General features: G+C 41.9%; 1 protein-coding gene across 7 annotated transcripts in view; it reads left to right on the top strand.

Annotated features, from left to right (window-relative positions):
• LOC149206006 (uncharacterized) overlaps positions 1-18,929 on the top strand; it is a 415,715-nt gene that overhangs the window by 188,789 nt on the left and 207,997 nt on the right. For all 7 annotated transcript variants that reach the window (XM_089395252.1, XM_089395250.1, XM_089395253.1 and 4 more), the window contains one exon: positions 18,581-18,684. In XM_089395252.1, the coding sequence (XP_089251378.1) occupies positions 18,581-18,684 (104 nt within the window). The remainder of the gene's footprint in view (positions 1-18,580; positions 18,685-18,929) is intronic.

Here is an 18,929-nt window from a genome sequence, read left to right as displayed (position 1 = left end):
CTTGTTCCATGCAACCTAGATTTAGCTTTGTAGGTGTGAGTTGTTTTGCAATGTCTGATGTGTCTAGCAATGGTGGGAAGTATGGTCGAAGGCGGTCCACATTGAACACTGGGTGTAGGCCAAGGAATGGGGGAATGCTGAGTTAAAATGCATTGTCTCCCATAGACTTGGTAATGGTGTAAGGACCATATTAGAGTGGTTTGAGTTTTTGATAGGCTCTGGTAAGGCGTTCCTTTTGCAAATGCAACCAGACTTTGTCGCCCACTTGAAACTTGTGTGGATGTTGATCATGTCGCTGCTTGTACTTTGCATTTGATTTCTCCAAAATGTCGTGGACCTACTGGCGGATATCTTGGATGTGATCAATGAAGCTGTTTACCTTATCGGCTTCGAACTAGACATGATCTGAATCTGCCTGAGTAGCTGCAAATGGTATGGCCACATCAATGGGACATAGTGGCTGGAATCCCAAGCCCACCTGAAAAGGGCTATGGCCAGTCAAGCTGTGGAGAGCCCGGTTATAGCTGTGCTGGACATAGGGGAGACTGTCATCCCATGTGCGTGGATATTTTGAGTTGTACATGCGCATATTGTGTACGATCATCCTGTTGACGACCTTTGTCTGGCCATCAGTTTGAGGATGGAAAGCTGTGGATTTAGTGAGCTTGGTGTCCAACATCGACTAGAGATTGGACCAAAATGTACCGAGGAACCGGCTGTCCCGATCTGATATGATAGACTGTGGGATCCCAAAGTGTACCCACACTCGTTCAAAGAAGAGTTTAGTAGTGGCTTCTGCTATGATATTCTTCTTGCAGGCTGCTATAATGGCCATCTTCAAGAATCTGTCGACGACCACAAAAACATAGTCGGTGCCATGCTTAGTAGAAGGAAGGCTCGACATGTAATCCATGGAGATGGATTCCGAAGGTCGACCAGGGGTAGGCAATGGAGTATAGAGGCCTTGCTTCTTGATGGTCGGTTTGGCAATGGCGCAGGCAGTGCAGGATCTGATGTACTTCCCAACATCCTGTCGAAGATTCGGCCAATAGAAATACTTCTGCAGTACTGCCACTATTTCTCGACCCCGAAATAACCAGCGGCCCGACTGTAGTGCACTTGCCAAATCATCTTGACACGCTCGCTTGAAGGAACACAAAGGTTTCCCAAGTGGCATAACAGGGCATCCTGGAGGTGAAAATATGGACTTGCTGACCCTCCAAGAGCGTATGGTATGTGTGGCCGAATTCTGGGTCGCTTTTGTAGAGAAGTGGCCAATCAGAAGTCTCGTGCCCGCAAGAGTTGAGCATGGTGGTTAACACCATGATTGGTGGTCAGCTCAAGTAGTCTGCAACATTATTGGTGCTGCCCTTCGTATACTTGATATTCAAATGGAACTATTGCATGTATGTGGACCACTTTTGATGGCGATCATTTTGCAATTTCCCTTGCGTCTGTATGAACTGAAGAGGTCGGTGGTCTGTGTGGATGACTGTTTCCTTCCCAAAATGTAATGCTTCCATTGTCAGTAGGCTCGCACAATGGAATACATCTCTTTGTCATAAGTGGGATACTTCCGGATTATGTTTGAAAGTGTCTCACTGTGATATGCCACTTGATGCCCCTGTTGAGTAAGGATTGCCCCAATAGCATAGTCAAAGGCATCTGTCTCGATTTTAAATGGTTGTTGCAAGTCTGGTAATGTGAGCACTGGTGTAGAGCAGAGGCGATGTTTCAACTTTGTGAATGCCTTCTGTTGAAATTTAGACCAAAAGAATTTTGCTTTCGCTCCTCCCTTGGTGATTTGACTCAAGGGCCAAGTGAGATGAGAGAATCCCAACACGAACCTGCAGTAGAATTGGCAAGACCCAGAAAGTTGCGGAGCTCTATCAGAGTGGTTGGGCTGACCAATCCCGAATGACTTGGATCTTCGTTGGATCCACATGCACGCCCCGTTCATCAATACTATATCCCAGATACTGAACCTAGGTCATGCCAAAAGTGCATTTCTCCAAATTGGCACACAGCTTGTGTAGCTGCAGTGTTTGGAGAACCTGTCGGATGTGGTGGAGGTGCTCTTCCCAACTCTGGTTGAAGATCAAGATGTCATCCAAGTATACCACTACAAATGAGTTGGTGAATGGCCGCAAGATGTCATCCATCAACCTCATGAAGGTTGCAGGAACCTTCGTCAACTCGAAAGGCATAACCAACCATTCGAAAAGGCCCTCCTTGGCTTTGAAGGCAGTCTTCCACACATTGGAGGGTTCGATTGGTACCTGGTGATATCCGGACTTCAAGTCGATCTTGCTGAATTTTTTTGCCCCCGTTGGTCCAGAAGGTCATCAATTCGTGGGATCGGGTACCTATTTCGGACAATGATCTTGTTCAACGCCCGATAGTCAATACAGAGTCTCTTGTTGATTTGGGGTAGCATCGGATGTGCTCTAGCCACGAAAATTGGTGGAGAGGCTAAAGCACATGAGATCTCCAATATCCAGAAATGGTTTGGGCAAATTCTAAATAGTTTGGGAGATATTAAAATAATTAATATTTTTAATGGAGTCCCTAAGTCTAAACTTAGAGAAAATAAAATATTAATGTGAATTAATATAAAACTGTGTTAGAAGGGTCCAAAAGTCATGGATCAAGCCAAAGTTAATCTCAGCCGTTGATTAGAGACTTAATCTCGATCTTTGATTTGTCAACGAGAAAAATATAAGAGGCTTGAGGTTCACTTGGAGGACACACTGAGGGAGACCAATCAGTTCAATTTCTGGAGCGGGGTTAGCTGAGAAATTCAAACTAGTGGTCTGGTGAGTAGTCATGAGACAGCAAGTACGGAATAGAGAGAAGGGATCAGCCACTAGAGGTCAGTGTTAAGGCAAGAGAAGCAGACGCAGGGCATTTCATGCAGACGCAAAGGCAACAGGAGACTGCATAGTCACTATAGGGCTTGCATGGGTGACGAAGAGAAGCCCAGGGCTGACACAATCAAGCAGGGGCTGACGCAGAGTGTTTGGGAGCCATGCAGAGGTCAGCCAAGCTGACGCTGGGACTAGGAGAAGTGCTAGAGAAATTTTCTCTCTATGGGAGAGCTAGTTTGGCACACTGTTGTATTGAAGAATTGCTGAATAATAAAATCCTCCCTTGCTGCACCGGTTTTCCCACATTGGGTTTTTTCGGGGACTATTGTCCAAAATATCTGTGTCAATGTGTGGATTCTTGTACATGTGTTTGTTTCTGTATTACGGTGTGATATCTGCAGCAGAATTTATTTTAATGTTTATTGAAGGAATTTCATAAATAACTTTTTGAAGTATAAGTAGGAAAAGTAAATCAGATGTTGCAGTGATAGAATTTTCACATCTCCAAGTCCCATCATTCTTCTGTACCAACACGATCGGGCTCCCACAAGATGATGAACTCGATCGGATGTGACATTTCTGCAGCAACTCCTGAATCTGCCTCTTGATTTCGTTGTTTTCTCTACTACGAAGCATTGATAGATTGGTCCATTGGGCAGCGACGCACCTGGGGTTAGATCGATGGAGTGCTTGACCTGACAGCTTAAAGGCACCCCTGCGGGGGAGGTGAAGATGTCCTCGTACTCCTCCACGACCTTGTCCATCTGTTGTTGTTGTGTGGAGGGGCCCTGTCTCAAGGTTGTGGCCACCGTCTTCTTCTTTCCCTGAGGGCATATCATCAGGAAAACAAATTTTCCAGTTTTGGAAATGAGCTTACTGCATTGTTTTGCAGTAACCAAAGAGCTTGCGGTAGGCGGTGCTAACTCTGGTATCCTGTACAACTTATTTCCCAAAGTAACAATAACAACACGAGGCCTTGACTCATACACAACATGTCGCTTCCACAAGTATGGTTGGCCTAATAATACATCACAAACATCAAGGGGAGCAACGTCACATAATACCTCATCCGTGAAGGGCTTGATGGTGTATGGAAGGCGGCACTGCTGGCTCACACGAAGATCCGTCCTTGGTGAAGCCACCTGATGGTGTATGGTTGTGGGTGTTCTGTGGTCAGTAAGCTCAACCGCTTCATGACCTCTGCTGAAATGAGGTTCTTTCGTCTCCCGCTGTTGACAATGAACTGTAGCGGGGAACCCTTAACCCACATCTAGGAGTGGAAGAGGCGCTCCTCCTCCTTTTGATCTTTGGGTTCCTCCTTCTGGATCTTCGTGGTGGCAACGGTGGCATTGGGCTCCCCATCGATAATCTGCTTCCCTTTGTCATTCCCCTTGTCAGGTTTGGACTCAGAGTCGGAACATGCATTTGATTTCGAAGCCTTCAGCTTGACCACCAGTTACTGCTTGGCTCGACACTCACTTGTGTTGTGAGTGGAGCTCTTATGGAACTCACACCACTTCCTTGTGTCCTTCTTCGGCTTCGCGGTGTTGTTCTTTGCTTGGGACTTTGGTGGGTTGTCCTGGGCCGCCTGCCATGGCTGGAGCTACCCCTGGGGAGCCAGGTGCACAACATCTTTCATGTGTCTTCCCTGAAAAAGGCACTGGGACAACAGGTTACAACAACTACAAAGTTACCCCCTATGGACGATGAGGGGCATTTGGTGCTGGAACCAGAGGCCATTTTGGATACCAGGGAGAGGCATCTGCGTAACATGGTCATTAGGGAGTTTTTGATCCGATGGAGGAATCTGCCGGATGAGGATGCCACCTAGGAGGGGAACAGATACTATAGCATCCTTCATTGCAGTTATTTGAGGACAAGCAACTTTTTGGCAGGGAGGACTATCATATTCCTACTTAGTATTTCACTAGGTAAATATCAATTTTGCTCAATTTTTGTTTATTAGGAGAAGTGGGCTTAGAGGGCCCACATTTGATTTTTGGCGTAGGAGGCACTCCAACATTAGAGTTCGATAAACGATTGCGGCCTTGGTAGAGTGTGGGGGCCACCACAAGGGAATTTCGGCCCACATGGAGTGTACGATCTCATTGGAGCGTATTTGGTGTGGGGAATTCGATGTGGGCCCACATGGGAAATCTTGGAGGCAACTTGAAAAAAGGAAGGAGGGGCTCTCATTTTGCTCATTCTTTTATCATTTCAGAATTTGTCTCTTGACATAGCACACTTGAGCAGTGAGTCAAGTATGCATGTACTGTTCAACACAAAGGTGTTTTCGAGCAGAGATCACAACCCTTGCTTCGGTGGACTTCGAGTGCCAGCCCAAGGAGGGAGTTTTACCTAGTCCCAAATCATACCAGCAGTGGTGAGGCCGTAGTACAATAGAGGAGAAGCTACGACAGCACAGGGATTGCGCAGTCTTGGGTAGAGTCACTCCGAGGGGTTGAGGAGTGAGTGGAGTTTCAGGTGGAAACTTGGAGGGAAGGCCTAGGGAGCCTTCTAACAGGGATTGCATGCATTTTGGGAACATTTAGCAGCAAATTCTACAAGTGGGTCGATTTGCCACCAGCAAAGCCACTCAAGCCAAAGAGGGTTGAAATTCTGGGGTCAAGCTTTGGCCAAACCCTTTGTTGGTTATTTTGGGTTTATTGAGTAGAGGCCGAGATTAATTTACCGGAATTTTTTGAGCAGTGGAGAGGGCCCTAGCAGCAGATCCTTTCAAGTAGCAACACATTTCTAGGTATCTACAATGCAATACTTGGGAAATTTAGCAACAGTTTGGAGGAGGGTGTTTCACATGTTATTTTGGGCCTTTGCTAGCTTGTTTAGAGCAAGCCTAGGTGCACTCATTCGAACACCTTATTGTACACCTCTTTCCATCAATAAAAAGAGTATACAACGTAGTTTATGGTGCCAATTGGTGGTATGATTGCTTGTTATTGTTTCATGGTATTTTTTTCTATTTTGCTTTGCATAATTACTATTAATATTCCCTTGGGGATATTACATTACATTGCCATCCAATTTTGTAGTTGAAACATAACATGATACATACCTTGTAGTGTTTATATACCTGTGCACCTTCTTATTTTACATCAGCCAACTATAGCACTTTGTCACCTTTTCATCAAGTGCCTCTTTACTAGTTATTCTCTTCCTGCACTAGCCATGGTCCTCAAGAAGGATCCACTTATCCTACCTCATCAAGAAGTTAGAAACATCGAAATACTCAAATATATATGTAGGAAGCATAAGTAATAATCAAAACAATAATTAGATTCATAAGTCAAAAGTAAAGACATAAAGGAGCATCATAAGTCGGAAAGGTACTTATCTTCAATGAGAGGTGATCATCTCCCTCTTGAACCAGACTTCAAGAGCCATCATTGTCTATTGTCCATATGATAATATTTCTTTCACTATTTCAACCAACTTTATCAACAATCAGGATTAATAGAGACTATCCCATACAAGTGCTTGAGCATCTTCACATTGACCCTGTTAGGGTTTCTAGATTTCATGTCTCAAATGTTTTCCATAAACAAGGGTGTTTGTCAAACCTTTCTAATAACCATCAAACCCTAGATGCCGGTCCCATGGAGGACGAGTTGTGCGTGCCACTAGAATGCTTCGGTCGCACGGATAAGCCTGGTAGCGAGCGATTGAAGTCAAGATCTTTGTCTTGTGCCTACGACTGAGGCCCAAAACCCTTAAACAAAAATGTGAGCTTCAGACCTTGCAATTTCATCTTTGAGCAAACTTGTTCCTCCACGGACGTGCCTCAGACTTGTGCAAGTCAAAACCAAGATAGAAGAGTGTTTCATCATGATGTCCAAATGAGGGAGAGGTCACTTGCATTTATAGCTTGCCAAGGGTGTCCACTTTGCTTTAGGGCCGACCTTATCAAATATGCGCATGTGGGCTTTTCCTCATAAGTACACTTTCCCTTATTCGATTTGAGTGATCTTTAGGTTGGTTTTTGTCCTCTCGAAAAGAGGAATCCAATGCAATCATCATCTCCATCAAGTGAGCTGCGCAAAGTGGAATTTGACCGCAGTTTCATATTTCAACACCTGAAAATAAAAATGTACAACATGTCAACCATGGGAGGTGATTCACCATTTTTGGAGTAAAAGGGTAAAAAGATAAAGAAAAATAAAAAACTACTTTTTCAACTTATCTCCTTACGATTTTACTCAAACTTCGAGCGGGAGCACTCGTTGCAAACTTTCGATGGTCCCTACTACACAAAAAATGTGAAATACACGAAAAACATGATTTCAATAACGTTTTTTCATGTATTTCACATTTTTCGTGTAGTAGCGTTCGTCGAAAGTATCCAACATGGGTACTCCTTGGATGCAAAATTAAATTATGCATCCAACGAGTGCTCTTGCTCAAAATTTGAGTAAAATCATAGGGAGATAAGTTGAAAATACGAGTTGAAAAAATAGTTTTTTTCTTTTTTCCCTCCAAAACTTGATGAGGTAATCTAATCTTATTTTTTTATTTCCACTATTATTTTATAATAATCCTTAGGAGGCCAATTTTAGACCTCAAAATTTCTTTAATGCTTTCTCCTACAGGAATTGACACAATCAAATCAAATTTGTTACTCTTCACACTTGCAATGAAAACCAGTCTCACTGTGTCAAACCCTCACTTGCATACAAAAAACACTCTACACACAATGTTGGAAATGAAATCACACTTGTAGAAATTAAATAACACTCATTATCAAAACCACTCTTGCAGGAAGTAGAAACAACATTCTTGAAATCAACCCTTCTGTTACAGACCATCATTCTATCATACCCTCGTGTTGATTTGGGGTTGCATCGGATGTGCTCTAGGCCTCAAATTTTGCAGGGAGGCTTGGGCACATGTATTCCAAAGAACCTAGGTGGTGTTTTGAGAAATTCTACCCAGAAACAATTTTATTAAAATAGTTAATATTTTTTAATGGGACCCTAAGTCTAAACCTAGGAAATTAAAAATATTAATGGGTATTAATCTAATTGTGGGTGTAACTTATAGAAGAAGACGAGGATCAAGCTAAAATGATCTTAGCCATTGATTAGCTTTTAATCTAGGTCGCTGAATGTCAACGAGAAGATTATTTAAGGAAGCTTGAGGGTCATTTGGAAAACACATTGAGAGATCAAGAGATCGAATATTTGAAGTGAGTTCTTAGGAGAAATTCTGATCGAGTAGATTTCATGCAGTGAGGGTAGTGAGTATCCGAAAGAAGGAAGTTGTCTTGGGCCGGTGATTACGAGGCAGAGAGGGAAAAATGACGTCTAGAGAGAGGCAGACTCTAGCCCACGCAGAGCTAACGCAATGGTAGTGCAGGCCTTAGAAGGAAATCAAATTCTTGCTGAGGAAATCAAGTTTTAGTAACCAGGAGCCAGGGTGTGAGACTGGGAGGCAGAGATTTGGATTTTCTAGCCAGCAGAGGGTCCGAAGGAGTTGCGTGATACCTAGTAGGGGTGACGCAAGAACTGCGTGTGAGTGACGCAGTTCTACGCAGAGGCTCCAGTTCATCGTGATCAGACTTAGATTCTCCTAGTGACAAGGTGAGAGCACTTCAAGGTGACGCAGTTCTGCGCAGAGGCTCCAGTTCATCGTGATCAGACTTAGATTCTCCCAGTGACAGGGTGAGAGCACTTCACCATTTGTTTTGTCCAGTTTCTCTCTATATCGGATTTCTAGTTGAGCATCCAAGAATTGTACTCAGATTTGCTATTGCATAATATTCAAACCCTCAGATTAGCTGCATCGGTTTTCCTGCATTGGGTTGTCCAAAAATAACGGTGCCATTTGTGTTGTATTTTCTTTCTTGCTCAGTGTTTTGTTTCCGCATAATATTTAATTAAGAGAAGGCTGCAGTGTATGTATTTCAATATTTGCTGTAGGAAACTGCAAATAACTTGTTCATGTAAATCTAACAAGTAGGAGAAATGTCATTAGTTGCTGTAGCAGGGATTCCAGTTTAGGAATTTTCACACCTCGCGCAACCATTCATTCAATCAACATCAATCCACTTAGTAACTGCATGACAATGTATTAAACGTAACAACACCTAGCTAACAATCCATATCAACAACGAATCGGAGATCTATAACAGTAGCAACAATCAAACAATGATAACAACACTCAATTAGGGAGGATTGATCCTGAAGACAACTACGTTGATATATGAGTGATTATACAAGACATATTCCAAGTCAGTCCAACAAGAATCTGTAACAATGGAAGTTGGAATTATAACAAGAACTGAATTAATATAACCTGCAAATGAAAAATAAAATAATTATGCTATCTCTACTGACATAGCGGTCCCCTGTTAAGGAGGAGGACCCTTCCTCCCTGGCATGGGGCTTGTGATTCACAACTCATACACTAGCAACTCAGAGATAAGCCATGAACTTGTAGAGATTACATTACTTGTGGAAATGGAATTACGAGATGTACAGTCTAAAATGATGATGCCTCACCCTTCTTAACCTAACTTCCTTAACACCCAACCTACTCTTTGTCCATACATTTACACAAGAAAAGAGCAGGGGGCGAATTGGAACTAATTTTCCCAAATTTGGATTGTCGATCATGGACGAATTCACAAAATATTGTCTTTCATGTATTCTTTGTTGAAGATATGATTACATGGGATGGGTTTAGCATAAAATCCATTTGAGGATAGGGTAGAGCTGCTTTAGTTGATAACTGGTAGCTTTGTTAGGGATGCAGTCTGTCAATAGCCGCAACAATAAAGAACCCTTTGAAAGAACCACACGTATCTCCCAATACACAAACTTTTTGGAGAAATTGCTCGTGGACCACCTAATTGGGGATGTTCTGAGAAAAACCCATGTCGCAAATTTCTAAGATTCGTCTTAGTTTTTCCACAATTCGTGTTCAAAGTTGGTCACTTGATTATGCTTGGCGTGAGTTGTTTGAACTATAGATCATGAGATGGAGTCTAATGGAGTTGACGTGGGTATGAGTTAGGTAACACAAATCCATGTAAACATCCCTAGGAACAAAATCCATGTTTCAAAATTTCTCCTGGAGCTATGTAGATATTCCAACCATGGAGGCTAGTCGCTATTACTGCATGGGAACCACTGTAACAACACTAGGAAAACCATCATAAAAAAACCAACAATAATGCTTTCTAATTCATAAAAGATAAAGGAAAATAACCATAATTAACCACTTTAATATTCGTAAGCTTATTGTGGCACATTGACGAAGAAACATAGCAAAATGGGTGATAGACGGGTAAAGAAGTGTGATAAATCTCTGAAAATGGTTTTTTAGGATGGTGAAAAATGGGACAATTTGGCAGCCCAACAAGATATTTGAAGGTGATCCCAATTTGAAGTCTTAGTATGCCCTTAACAATTAAGTACGGTGCACTATGATGCATCACGGTCATTGTCTCTAATGACTGGCAGCTTTCACTTGAGTTTGAGATGGTTTTTCCATGTGGTCCTTCACAAAGCAGCAGAGGCCTTGAGGACACTCTCCATGCCTACAGTACACATGATGCTTATGCTACACCACACATCCATAGGGCAGTGATGACCTAGTATATGCAACGTTGCCCCTCCAGAGCAGAGTGTTGGGCTCTTTGATGGTTCCAACAAATGATTGACACCTTATAACACCCCTATATGCTGAAACAATGAGCTCCTATTGCTTGGTGTTGGAGACTTTTGATAATGTACCTAGCATGCCTCCTTAACACTGTTTGATGGGCATGACTTGATCCAGAGACTAGATTATGATGGTCATCCCCAAGATGGCAACGAAGGGTTTATACTACCAGTTGGAGCTCAACGCTAGAGAGAGATTATGCCACATCATACTTCTAGGCCCCTTGAATATGATGCAGGGCACTGAGAACATGGTTTTGACACATGGAGCATTTTGAGGCATGTCTTGAGGGATTCCCCTCCAGGATGGAGTTGATTATGATTATGGGACTTTCACCTTGCGCATTTCATGCACATTCATAACATTTATTGCCCAAAAAGGGCATGACATGCTAGAGGAGAGTTTCAATCCACACGTGTGAGATTTTGTCGCATTCTTTTGTCAGTGTGAACTTTTGGGTTGGATTGTAACCCACTTTGTTGATGCATACTCAAAATTGAACTTGTCATAGGGGTTTTGGGGCTAATAATTGTGAGTGATAGACCTCATATATATTGAGGATCACTCTTGTTATTTCTCATCATCACACTTGGATTTTGGCCTCTTCTTGAGAGATTGACTTAGCCTTTGTTGCACTCACTAGTTGTGGAGATGTAATCTTTATGGTGATCTTGTTATTGGAGATTGACACTTAGACAAAGTCAAGGGGGAGCTTTTAGAATAATAATAAAATAAAATGCTTCTAGAAGATTGGAGATGTATCTATCGAGCCTTTAAAAGGGGGAGGAGGAGATTATTTGGGACATCTTGGATTTGAGTATTTGTCTTTGGTGTGGTTTGGAGAACCTAGTTCTTTGCTTTAGTAGCCCTCCGAAGGAAACCCTCGGGTGATTTAGTGAGAGTGTGCAAGAACCCATTTCTTCCCTTTGTGAATTCATCCTAAATTCACAAGTGCATTCATCAGATTGGTTGTTATAGAGGCTAATGCGACGTTGTTGTAGTTCTCTTCAGGGCCATCACCTTAGCCACATTCCTGTTTCTTGTACCAACATATTTCCATATTAAATAAAATAAGGTCGAGATTCTCTGCATGTTTATCTTTTTTATTGTTCAGTTGCAAATTATATTTTCTAGTTTTTGCCATTAATTTTATGGTTCAATCTGTGTAAATTGTTTGTCGAATTGATGGTGTAAATTTTTGAAGCAATATCTGTAGTAATAACAAATCTATAATTTGGTATATTACAGATGTTGATGATTGATGATGATGCTGGTGGTGATGTATAACCTTTTCTTTAGAGAAATTTGTCAACTTGAGAACACCTATGACAATGATTATGAATACCTCTCTAGTTAAGAGGGAGTGTTGAATTTGTAGCTATGGTTGTTATTCATAATGCATATTTGGTCACTTGATGTATTTGTTGTGAAAATCCAATGACCCCGAATCTTACTGTAGTAAACTGATGATATTTCTCCTATTTGTTAAATTCCTTTAAACAAATTACTTGCAGTTTTCTACGATCGCTATCGCTTTCCCCATGTAAGGACAGACATGGCAAAGCTAGGAATTGTCTATGATCGGTGGCTATGTGAGGCTATTTCTGAATGTTGAATGAACGTCAAGCCCTAGCTTGGGGGGGTTATCTAAAGATGATAACGAATAGGGTAAAGCTTGAGATGGTTGGTGAACTGAATAGCTCTTACCGGTACCGGAACGCCTCGCTTGGCTGGCTCTACGAGGGCAAAGGCGGACGGCAAGCAAAGCGAAGAGGCCCCTTTCTGTGTCTCGTGAACTGGTGCAGGCTACACAAGTGCTCTCCGAACCGTGCTGGATAGTAACCCATCACACGGCTCTCCTGTAGCAGAACTGATCGCAAAAGAAGATCGATTGGCCACATTAAGATTACCATCTGGAGAAGTTCGTTTAATATCTGAGAACTGCTCAGCCACAATTGGACAAGTGGGTAATATCACTGCAAACAATAGAAGTTTCGGTAAAGCCGGAGCTAAACGCTGGCCTACCTGCCTGCCTATCCATCTATTTATCCGACCTATATACCTTACCTTGTTTCTACCCACTCACCTGCAAGGGAGCCCTAGACCAGGAATGCATGTAGTTAGGAGAGAACGTTATGAGCCCTTACCTTAGAAGCAACGAACGGCAACCAGAAAACCTCCATTCCATTTTCTTTGGGAAAGTGTTGGGTGGGAATAGATGAGAATCCCCCACCCCCGGTAGGACGAGGGTTCACCCTGGTAACAGTATACTAATCGGAATTCAAGGAAGGATCTTTATTAGTGATATTGATTTCGGTTGGCTAATTGCATAGGTAAAGAGAAGGTTCGATTGGGCATAAATCAAAGTAGGCATACATACACTTCGGTACCTTAGGGGGTAGATCAGTTCGCTGTCCTTAACCCGAGAGACTTTCTCCTTGACCTTCTTAGGACCAGCCAGTAACCCGATAAGCTAGGTAGGACCAGCCTTTTTGATCGTCTTACCACGTGGGAAAGCGCTTGAAGATCGGAGAAGCACCCTTTGGAATAGCAGTGGAACACCTAACTCCTCCAGTCCCGAATCGACTGACTGACTTTGGGAAATTCTTTTGGGTGAATAGGCCGGCCACCGCTGAACATGTTTCGATCAGGACGAATTTCAAAATCTTGTATTTTTTCGTTGATTGAATAGTAGTTGGTAATTTTACCTCTATTGATTCTTGAAATATCTTTTTGTTCATGGCAAGGAGTAGATATGCGATTCTAACGTCTCTATGGTTAAATCGTATATGAATGAACACGTCATGCATGCAAGCTTGTGTAATTGGACGGCAAGCAACAAGAAGGTCGAGCACCTAAAGGTTCTTATGGTCGAGTACCTAAAGGTGATGGCGGCCTTAACAGTCGAGCTTGCTTACGCATCCTCTCCCTATGGTCGAGCACCTAAAGGTGATGGCGGGTTCGCTTGCTCACCCTGCCGGACCTTGCCCTCAGAAGCGCAAGCCCTTCGGACCTTCATTTGGCCCTCGCCGTTGATCTAGTTGCTTCCACTTTCATCGAGTTTTTAGGGTTATATTCAGCCTACGCAGGACTGAATCTCCAATGAAAAGACCTCCACAGTTCAAGCACCCTACACATGGTTCTAAGGTGAAGTCTGATAAGAAACTACGAAGGGAGCAGCGAAGCCAAAGCTAGCAAGAGTTTTGCCACCATCAATAGCACTTTCAGTTCTATACTATTAGGATCCAAATGCGGATGCAGATTCAGTTCCATTCATTAGGGATCCGTGTATGAAAAGCTCTTCTGAAAAGCCTGTCCAATCAACCAATTCTTCGCTTACGCTCTGCTTTATAAGTGCCTCTTCCTTAGCCTCTAACTAAGGTAGGCAGTCGTTTGCCTGTGGGTGAGTTAGCGTGTTACGGCACTAAGACAGGTAGATCCCGGTAAGTCCTCTCCCGCGTGGGCAGGGTCAGTTTCATCCCAACCAAGAACACGTTGAAGAGAAGGCGTAACGTATTGAAAGCGCGCACCCATCAGGCAGGATGGCTCCACGCTCCTTTCTTTATACCGAGGGGGGGCGGAAGGGACAAGTCTCTCGATTTCGGGAGCAAAAGGTCGAAGATAACGAAATAATGAATCAAATGATTGGCCTCTATCGCCAATTTGGCATTCATATTGCATGCGAGTGATATTTCTTTGTCAGAGTTTCAGTGATTGATGGGTGCGTTAGCACACTTAGCCAAAAGGCCGGAGGTCGAGGAGAGGGAAAGATGTTCAAACCTCCGCGTTATTGGGTGGGGGTGAGCAAGCGAAAGGGAATCAAGGAGGAGAGTGAAGAGAATGGAAGGCTTAGCAAATATCGAAATACATACACTGCAACCTACACAAAATAAACACTACAAAAACTAAATATTACACAGGAGAGAAACAAACACACACACACACACACATATACACAGTTGTTTTTGGACAATGTCCCCGGAAAAACCCAACTCGGGAAAACCAGTGCAGCAGTTGAGGGTTTTATTATTATGCAGTAGTTTATGAGTACAAATCGTTAGATGCCCAAACTGGCAATTTTATATAGAGAATAAATTGGCAAAGAGTTAGTGAAAAAAATCTCACATTGTTACTGGTGATTCGACATTGATCAAGCTCTGGAAGGCTAGCCCCACGCTGCTTCTATGCAGCCTCTGCGTCAACCTATGCAGATTTGCATCACAATCTCTGGGCTCTGCATCACCTCCTCCAATGATCTCATGCTGTCTAGAAATTCGACCCTCTGGCCCTTCGGTCTGACACCCTAACTTCTGGCACTAGATCTCGACTCTCTTAGGTGAATTTTGAACTCCCTCTGAAGCTTTGTGCTGCCTTTGTGTGGCATTACATTGCCTTTTTGAAGCTCTCTATGCTTCCTCTGCCTTGTGCTCTCTGGATTTGGAAAACTCTCCTTCGGACTACTATCCCTGCCCCTCATTGCAAGAAGATCACTTAATCTTACTTAGGCAACTCAACACTGCTACTCTTGAGAAATTCGATCTCTTGATCTCTCTCACTCGGTGTGTTCTCCAAGTGCCCATCAAGCTCCTTCTTATAATCTCTCGTTGGAGCTCCAACAAACAAGATTAAATCATAATCAAAGGCTAAGATTAACTAGGAGTTGATCCTCCTCTTCTTCTAGAAGATTCACACCAGATTCAATTAAAACCCTTTAATTAACCAGATTTCCTAAGTTTAGACTTAGTAAACCATTTAAAAAAGTTAATTATTTTAATTAAATCATCTCTAGGTAGAATTTTCCCAAACGATTTCTGGGTATTGGAGAATGCATGTGTGTTAACCTCTCTACAAAATCTCAAGTAAAGAGCACATCCAATGCTACAAAAATCAACATTTGTATTTATCATTGTAAAGCATATGTATAATTGCTAGAGTCAAGAGAAAATTTATTTTGAGTCAAAGTTGCATTGTGACTTTTTAAGGATGAAAATTTGAATATTTGAAATGTACGTTTTGGCTTCGAAAGTTGTTAAGTTGGGCTCCTTCGAAATCAAGTTGGCCCTGGCTAAAGACACACCCATTCAGCTTAGACAAACTACTATAAAGGTAGTTCGACCTCCTCCACTTGGGCGTTCAATCTCTCAGACACAAGACAATTTCTGGGCAAGCAAACGAAGGACAAGAAGGACAAATATGATGAATAAAAGGACAAATTCTCTCTCTCTCTCTCTTCTCTCTCTTGCAACTTGCACGTGTGGATCGGCTATTGTCTCTTTGGTATGCAGTTTTTTTGGGCATTCTATTGCAGAGGGCTGAAATTTTGGGCAACTTTAGGGCCAAAATTTTTGGGTAACTGGGCAGCTGTAGGAGGGCCAAATTTTTGGGTTAGGATAGGCATAACAAGTTGTTGGATCAGATTGGGTGGCTTGACTTGGAGGGAAAGACTAGGTTTGACCCTAGGTCTTATGTGTCTCTCGTTGAGCAAGAAGAATTTCTTTATTGAAAAGGTTGTTGGATTTTTTTCCCCTTGGTGGGTTTTCTTGAGGTAAATCTCGTGTTGTTTTGTGCATTGTGATCTCTTTTGTTCTTTATGGTTGAATTTCTGAAGTATATTTGCTAAATGATATATTGAATAAGTTAAAGAAGATATACATCAAAAGTAATTATTAGAATTTTAGAAATAATGTGCCAATCTCCATTGCACTAGAAAAATCAACATCCCATCCTTCTATGCCATAATTCTCCCACCTCCTTGCTACTGCTGCTGCTAACCAATGCCTTCGGAGTGTCAAATTGCAACTTATATAGCTTGTTGCTTCTTAACCCAGTCTATTTCACCGTCTTCCAACTCTGGTGTTTAATGTACACCTTCTGCCCTTTAAAATAGACATCATATTCCTTGTCTTGAAGTGTAGAAATTGAAATCAGGTTCATTCCTAAACCTGGCATGCACAACACATCTATAACACAAGTATTCTTGCCTAGCTCCTTCTAAATGTTGACAATCCCTCTCCCAACTGGAGTACAGTTGGACTTGTTCCCCATCTGAACCTGGAAGTCGATCTCCTCTTCCTGATAATTGGAAAAGTATTCCCTAACACCTGTCATATGGAATTATGCTCCACTGTTAATATACCAGATACCTATAGATGTAGAGCTAGAGAGGCAAGCTATGAGAGCAAACTCATCCTCTAGTCTCAAAGACAAATCCTCAATGTCCATTTAAGTTGTTGTCTGTTGCTTCCCCTTCTTCTTCTCTCCGTTCTTCTTGTTTGGACATTGGTTGACATACTGACCTTGCTCACTGCAATCAAAGCACTTGAATTTAATCGAGTCCTTTTTCTTCTTCTCTCCCTTGTATCCCTTTTTGGATGCCTTCTTGGCTTTGACCTCTCTTGCTAGGGCCACGTTCTTGTCATCTTCATGCTTTAGAGTTTTTCCATTGTTGCTACCACCAATGAGGCTCAATCTAAGCTCCTCCTGAGTGAAATCACTCCATAGGCAATCCTAACTCGGCAGTGTATCCCGTCCATTAATAACTTGAACAAACATGTCCCATTGCTTTGAGAATCCATTTAATGCGATCCTCACAAGCTCATCATCATCTGGTTTATCACCGACAGTTACTAACTCGTCCCTCACTACTTTGACTCTGGTGAGATAACTTACAACACTTTCCCCATTGTTTATCTTTGTGTTTCTCAACTTTTCTCTGAGGATCACTTCCTGTTTGTGGTAGCATTTTGGTACAAATTAATCACTGTGTCCCACATTTTCTTCGTTGTGTCTTACTCTACGATATGAGGAACTATATGGTCCTTGACTCCATCAAGGATTATCCTCTTGGCTTTGGCATCCTCCTTGTACATTGAGAGTTGTGCTGGATCCATTAGCACGATTATCACACTGGTCGCATACTCCTTGAGACCATTCTCTTCCAAAACCAAGAGAATTCAGGCTTTCCAGAATCTGAACGCCAAAATTTGAGGCTCCATCAAGGCTGTCCTGATCTCTCAAACCTGTTGGGGCCATCTCTTGAAATTCTTCAAAAATTGGACAAACCCTCTTTTCTCTTCATGTGCCCAGTGCTGATTTACTCGTGGAAACATCTGCGCTTTACATCTGCTATGATAGCATGTGAAATTTCCTTAGAAACTTTTCTAGGTCATAGACATCAATAGAGACTAGAACACTTGTCCGAGCTACAAAAAAAGCTAATAGTAAGATTATATGGATGAAATGGAAATGTTAGGGATTTTGCGAATATTGTTATGTATGGAGGTTATATGGTTAAACTACCTACCTTGACCCTTAGTGATATCTGGTGGCCTAGGGAAAGATACATTTATCTAAGGACAATAATGTACCCCATGGTTAGACAAGGTAATAAAGTAAGATATTTGCTTAGTTATAGATAATAAAGGTTCATATTTCTGTTGCAACACACTTACGAACAAGTTAGAGTTATTGACACCATTCTAAGCTTGGAACATGATGTAAATTTTACTAACTGGAAGAAATGATCATGTCGTAACATCTGCTAGCACATATGAAATGAAATGTCTAGTAAGTAGGAATTGATATACCACCATAGGATGAGTTTGAAGGACATGTGTATGATGGAGTGTAAGAGAAAAGCAGGTATAGATTTGAGAAGTTGGGACAAGAATCTCATACAAGCAACAACATCACACTTGATAGAGTATGTCCCTAATGTAGTTGGCTTGAAGGAGCAGTAGGGACAAAATATAAATTATGGTTAACACACAAACCGTGTTGTTATCAAACCTTTTTCAATTGTAAATGATTGTCTTCTGGTACTTTGAATGTAATTTTTGTTGGACATGGGATATAATTGAAGTGCTTATTCATGTTCGCTTAAGCAAATATGTTCATGGTATACCCTAGGAAAATATTGTAATGCATTTAAAAGTATATTTTCAGAGAACTTCGTTATAAGTAAGTATGAAACCATTGTTCCTTTTTAATTAAGGTTGTTTCCTTATGTGTTTATATCAATTTTTTTTTAACAGGTTGCTTTTCTCGAGGGAAAACCACACAACACGTCCTTTAAGAAAGTTTATGCACTACATGGTCCATGCATCCAATGTGAGCTTGCAATGCTCAACGTACTAAGGTCAGTTATTTGGTGATATTTTAGTTTGTCAATCCCAATAATCTACCTTTGTTCAGAATTGTTGTACATCTTTGGTATTATTACAGTTGTGGAAGTTGGACAGAGTCTTCTCATTGCATTTGACTTATGTTCTTTCTTGGCTCGATATTGGTTGGAATTGCTTATCACTAGAAGATATTCTTTTATTGAAACATAATTAGCTGCTAATATTGTTTTCCTTCAATTATTTTGAAACTTTGTTTTTT

The sequence above is a fragment of the Pinus tabuliformis genome, chromosome 1_2 (assembly GCF_031772625.1).
Source record: "Pinus tabuliformis cultivar Carrire ecotype Pingquan chromosome 1_2, CPIR1, whole genome shotgun sequence".
Taxonomy (NCBI): Eukaryota; Viridiplantae; Streptophyta; class Pinopsida; order Pinales; family Pinaceae; genus Pinus; species Pinus tabuliformis.
This window is presented reverse-complemented; position numbering and strand designations above follow the sequence as displayed.